General features: G+C 49.0%; 1 protein-coding gene across 1 annotated transcript in view; it reads right to left on the minus strand.

The window, feature by feature from the left end:
- The window catches only part of MTAP (methylthioadenosine phosphorylase), a 42,261-nt gene extending 37,839 nt beyond the window's left edge, over nt 1-4,422 (minus strand). The window contains exon 1 of the mRNA XM_068974122.1: nt 4,319-4,422. Within this exon, the coding sequence (XP_068830223.1) occupies nt 4,319-4,351 (33 nt within the window). The 5' untranslated portion in view covers nt 4,352-4,422. The remainder of the gene's footprint in view (nt 1-4,318) is intronic.
- Between the last annotated feature and the right edge of the window lie 1,583 nt (nt 4,423-6,005).

A 6,005-nucleotide genomic window follows, 5' to 3' on the forward strand; every position in this document is an offset into this window, starting at 1 on the left:
GTCCATTCGAAAGGAGATCAGCCCTGGGTGTTCTTTGGAAGGACTGATGCTGAAGCTGAAACTCCAGTACTTTGGCCACCTCATGCGAAGAGGTGACTCATTGGAAAAGACTCTGATGCTGGGAGGGACTGGGGGCAGGAGGAGAAGGGGACGACAGAGGATGAGATGGCTGGATGGCATCACTGACTCGATGGACGTGAGTCTGGGTGAACTCCGGGAGTTAGTGATGGACAGGGAGGCCTGGCGTGCTACGATTCATGGGGTCGCAAAGAGTCGGGCACGACTGAGCAACTGAACTGAACTGAACTGATTCTACTGTGCACACACACACACACACACACACCCCACTTCTTTATCCATTCATCTGTTGATGAGCACTTAGGTTACTCCCATCAACATGATATTTGTATGCCCTTTATTTATTTATTTTTGGCTGTGTGAGTCTCCTTTGTTGCATGGGGGCTTTTCTCTAGTTGCAGTGAGCAGGGGCTACTACTTTTCACTATGGTCCGTGGGCTTTCACTGCAGTAGCTTCTCTTGTTGGGGCGCATGGGCTCTAGGTATGAGGGCTCAGTAGTTGTGGCTCTCGAGCTCTAGAGTGCAGGCTGAGCAGTTGTGCAGGCGCTTAGTTGCTGCACCTGTGGAATCTTCCCAAACCAGGGATCGAACCCATGTCCCCTGCACTGGCAGGCAGGTTCTTAACCACTGGCCCACCAGGGAAGTCCTGGCGACTTTTTGATGATAGCCATTTTGACAGGTATGAGGTGACCTCATTGTGGTTTTGATTTGTATTTCTTTGATGATTAGTGACATTGAGCAGAATTTGACTATTTTTGGAGAATGAGTCTTTGAACAAGTAACATTAACTGAGGTCTCGGGGTGGGAGCGCTAATCTAAAATAACTGCAGGTTCAGAACATCATGGTTTTAATTTAACCCACCTCTCCTTGCAAAGTCAAGGTATTATTCTAATGGGTCAAAGTGTTAGTCACTCAGTCATGTCCAACTCTGTATGACACCATGGACTATAGCCCGCCATGCTCCTCTGTCCATAGAATTTTCCAGGCAAAGATGCTGGAGTGGGTTGCCATTCCCTTCTCCAGGGGATCTTTCTAACCCAGAGATCGAACCTGGGTCTCCTGCATTGCAGGCAGATTCTTAGCCACCAGGTAAGCCCAGCCTTTCCTTAATCTGTACAACTATGAGAATCAAATGAAATAATGCATTTATATCTGTCACTGTTTCTATACACCTTCTCACCTCCAGCAAAAGTAAAATAAAAAAAGCCTTCCTTAATGCAACAACAACAAGCCCCTTATCTCTGTCTTTCTCTGCTACTCAGAGCACAACCCTGGCTGTATCATCTCCTCACCAGGCGGTCTCTGCTTCAGGGGTGCCCAACCAAGCATGGAGGCTCTCCTGGGAGGTGCCTGGGAGCCCACGGGGACGTTTCTGGCCGTCACCATGACTGGGGGAGTGCTACCAGCATTTTGTGGGGAGAAGGGACCCAGGATGTGTTTCTTTTATGTCCAACAATGCTCAGGACAGTTCTACTAAGGGAGGAACCATCCTGTCCTTGGGTCTCTAGGCAGAAAACAAAGGCTCCTCGTCATGTGGTTTCCAGTTGGGGTCTGCGGGTTGTCTACCAGATTTTAAGGTCACTCAAGGACTTTTCAGTGTAAGGTCCACACTCAGCCAGCAAAAGGGAGAGCTTCAAAGGCCTGTCCTCCACAGTCTACACTCCATAACTGGCCCATCATCCCCCTTACTACCATTTTGTTTACAGCCCACTACCCAACTATGATGGGACCACATCCCCTCCTTGTCATAGCAATCATGTAAACAAGATTGATTTTTAATCTGTCAGAGTAGAAGCTGGGCAGCTGCCTAAGGGAGCCATGGCGCATTAAAGGAGCCCCTCAGAATGGCAGAGACTGGTTCAAACCTTCTACGTGGTTAAGCATGCCACCTGCCCATGCCTGGTGCCGTAGGATATGGTATATCTGAGGTCCTCTCAGACACTGGCTGCTATTAATTCTGTGGGAGAGTGTCCAGAAGGCACTTGGAAGGCTGCTTGCTTATGGACACACTTTATACTCCCTCTTCCTTAAAGCTGCATGACCTTTCTCAACACAGTAAAACAGGGCACAGGGACCACATGTGTCAGAGTTCAGAAATGGCTCACAGCATCTAACTGGTGGAATGTCTACACCAGTTCAATCACTGTCAAGGTCCAGCTGTGTAATTCTGGACTCTTTAGGTGACCTTTCTGGGCCTCTGAAAAAAGAGGTATGTGTGGTTATATGGTCTTAAGGAACACTCTAGCTCTACAGTTTATGATCTGGGGCTACGGTATGATTTTCATTAGCTTATTTTGCTCAGGACATTACCATCTCGTGTTCTTTATATAGGACGTTGCCTCAACAGTCTGGCAGAAATGGTGTAGGAATAAAGGAATTGCAACAGCAAAGTTTTCACCTGTTCTGACTCCAAAGAGAAATCAGCAGGCAGGCCCAGCACTATTTGGACCTATTAATTTTATCTTCAGCAGCTGGCCAAGAACAAATATACATCATTCAATATTTACATCAGAGTTCTAATCACAGTGCCCATTCTGCACTTAAATGCACTAATTTACAGGGAAACTGTGTGGTAGGGAGAATGCCAAACGAGGTTAAAGTGAGACTGTTTTAAATATCACCCCTCTTTATCTTTAACGTCACTCTAAGTGCATTCCTGTAAGAGAAAGGCAATAGTTTCTTGCTTGCCCACTGAAAGCTGCAACCTAATTTAATTTTTGGAAAAAAGATAATCAAAATTAATCTCATTTCCCCCACTTGGAAGCACTACCACTGAATAAGTTTCAGCCACATGCTAAAAGACAATACATTCTAATGTCCTAGCAAACCCTACAGTAAGGTTCCCATTTTACTGAAATGAAAAAGAGCTTTGTAAAAATTCTGCTTTGTTCTCTATGACTGATAAGGAAGAGGTAGTCTACAAATACTTGTTTAATGCAAGATTCTTTTCGAAATGGAAAAAGGAATTTAGTATCCTAAGTGTGACTGCAACTCTGCCCACCCCACCCCCTTTTCATCTAGTGTCTCTGATAGCTGCAAGGGCCTACTAAGGTAATCACTCTGGCTGAGTACACACTGACCACAGATTTGCTTTCTCCAGGGGAACTGAAAACTGATTCCACAAAACGTGGAATCATGGACCTTCCTATCTCATCAGCCAAGAATGTCTAAAGCCAGACAAGTTAACTGACCTCTTGGCTGGTTAGGCCTGAAAGCGATGTTAACTTTTTGATCATTAATTTACTTCTGTGGACTGTAATTCTACATCCCCCCCCCCCCCCCCCCCAAAGCAAGGACCAACAGGAAAAACTGTTTAAAAGCCCCTGGGAAACTCGTTGCAAACCTTGGAACTACTGGTCAAAGCTTCCACAGTACAATGATCCCTTATACGGAGACCCCTGAAGACCGAGGGCAAGGAAACTGATCTCCACCTTCCAAGGTTGCCCACAAAGCAGTTTGGGCTGCCCTGGTGGCTCAATGGTGTAAGAATTCGCTGCCAAGGGGGAGTCGGGGTTCAATCCCTGGGTCGGGAAGATCCTATGGAGAAGGAAATGGCAACCCACTCCAGTATTCTTGCCTGGGAAATCCCAAGGATAGAGGAGGCTGGTGAGCTATGGTGGTTCATGCGGTCCCAAAGAGTCCCACACGACTTAGCGACTAAACAACAGCAAAGCAGGTTAAAGCCAGAGGCCTCCAAACAGGGAGCAGCCCAGTACTCCTATACTCCATTTCGGTGTTGTAAAAACTCTCTAGAGTTCCCAAAGCAGAGAAGGCCTACGTTTAGAGCACAAACAAAAAGCCGGAAGCTTGCAAAAGAGCAAGCATGCAGTTTTCCCACGTGGGCCGCGGGCAGAGGGCCAAGTCGGAGCGGAAGCGTTTAAGTCGGGCAGGGCTCAGGGCTCGAGGAGACCCTCAGGGGTTGTAGGTGCCCACCCCGTGGCACACCCAGCCCCAGCCTGACCCATCTGCTCAGAAAGGTACTTGCAGTACCGATTCGCGGCCCCTCTCCGAAGGGAAGCCTTCGCCCTGCGTGAGCAGCTGAGATCTAAGGCAAGGCAATGGCAAACTCTGCCGTGGTTTCCTGTCCCTCGCTCGCCGCCCCGGGCTAAGCCGCAGACCCTCCCCGCCGCGGCGGGGGCGCCCCCGCTAGGCGCACGGCCCAGAGGCGCTGTCCTCCCGGAAGAGAGAGACAGCGTACAGGTCAGGCAGGATCGCAGCAGCCAGGACGTCTAATCTCACCTTCACGGCAGCCGGAGTGGCACCTGAGGACATGTCTGGCGAGGAAGGAGCGGCGGCCACGCTCGGGATGGAGGCGGGGAACAGAGCAGCTGCGCGGGTGCAGGCGCGCGGCGCGGGACTGAGCAGGGAGGTCCTGGGGTCGGCGGTGGCTCCTCCTCTTCCTCCCGGGGACAGCTGGATTGGCTGCTGGCGTGGGCTCTCCCCCGCCTCCCCTCTCCATTCCAGACGCCCGCCTCCCGCCTCTTCTGCAGACCTTTTCGGTTCTCGGCTGATTTCCCCGCCTCGACTTACCCCCAGTTGTAGCTAACAGGTTCATGATAGTGATAATAATAGGGACCGTTGATTGACAGCTTATGCTGTTCCAGACTTTGTGCTTTGCACTCTCATCGGCTCCGTTACCTTTCGCAAGAACACGACAAGGAAGAGCAGCGCTTCTGGCGCCGTCTCGTATCCGCGGCAAGCTCGCCCTCATCTGTAGAGTCGGGCCCATCTTGTTCCAGAAGTTCTCGGGGGCGGGGGAGGGAGAATCGTGGCGACGAGGGGACAGGCTCTTTGCTGAGGCTGCCTCGAGCTGCGAATGCGGGGCGGGGTGCCGTTGACTCGTCTCATCCCCGCTACTCAACCGGGGGTTTGCTCCTTTCTGTTAAGTCGTTGGAGACAGAATAGAGTGGGGTTGGCTGGCCCAAGACTCTGGAATGACAGAAAGAAAATAAACAGTGTAACGTGCTGCTGGATAATGATGAACTTTCTGACCTACAAACTCTGGCTATGGGGCAGGTTTTCCACGGGATAAACCATTCCCTAACTTCCAGCCTGGGTCCACAATGCCAAGGCCGACTTCAACCCTAACCAACCCGATCAAAGTCCAATTCAACTAGATTCAGAATCCGGATTTCTGTCATCACTCAACCACTAGTTGGGCACCCCCCCACCCCCACCCGCCCTTTCACGTTGCACCAGCCCTCCATTGGGATAATCCAATTTAAACTCTTTGGATGAGTTGAATTCTCTTCAACAAAATGCTGGGTGACAGTGATATTCTGATAGGCAGAAATGTTGCAAAGATTTTACTCTGGGGGTGGGAGAATGGCTGTGGAGGGGTGAACTTCCTTTTTTCCCTACAGCAGTAAAACTGAAACCCCACACAAGTATAACTTCGTTCAGACATCACTGGGTGTTTCCCATATCCTGTTTACTTAAAACAGTAAAAATTTTCACTCATTATTTGCTCAAGATGTAAATTTTCTTGCAATGTAAAGTTTTCTTCTGTTTCTTTTAAATTATAAAATGAAATGGCAAAGTGGAAGACTGGAGTGCTCCTTTGAAAGGGCAGGGGGCTGCAAGCTCCTCCTGAATGTGGTTTCCTAGGAGCTTGTCTGCTCAGAGGGGAACCATTGCAGGGACACAGAGACCTTGGGTTATATGATGCTTCACAGTTAGGGAATCTTGACAAACTTAGGTGCTTTGATGTAAGATAACTACCACCAGAGTTTGAACCCTTATCAATAAAAAACAATAAAACACAGTTACAGCCCTTAGGTAAGAGGTCTGCAAAACTTGCCTACAAAGAAGCAAAAATTAAGGAGTGTGTGAAGTTAAAAAACACAGACAATATCTAACTGAATGAGCCTGGCTGTATTCCAGCGCAGCCTTATGGACACTTAAATTTGAATTTCATATAGTTTTC

This window comes from Capricornis sumatraensis, chromosome 6 (assembly GCF_032405125.1).
Source record: "Capricornis sumatraensis isolate serow.1 chromosome 6, serow.2, whole genome shotgun sequence".
In the NCBI taxonomy this organism is placed as follows: domain Eukaryota; kingdom Metazoa; phylum Chordata; class Mammalia; order Artiodactyla; family Bovidae; genus Capricornis; species Capricornis sumatraensis.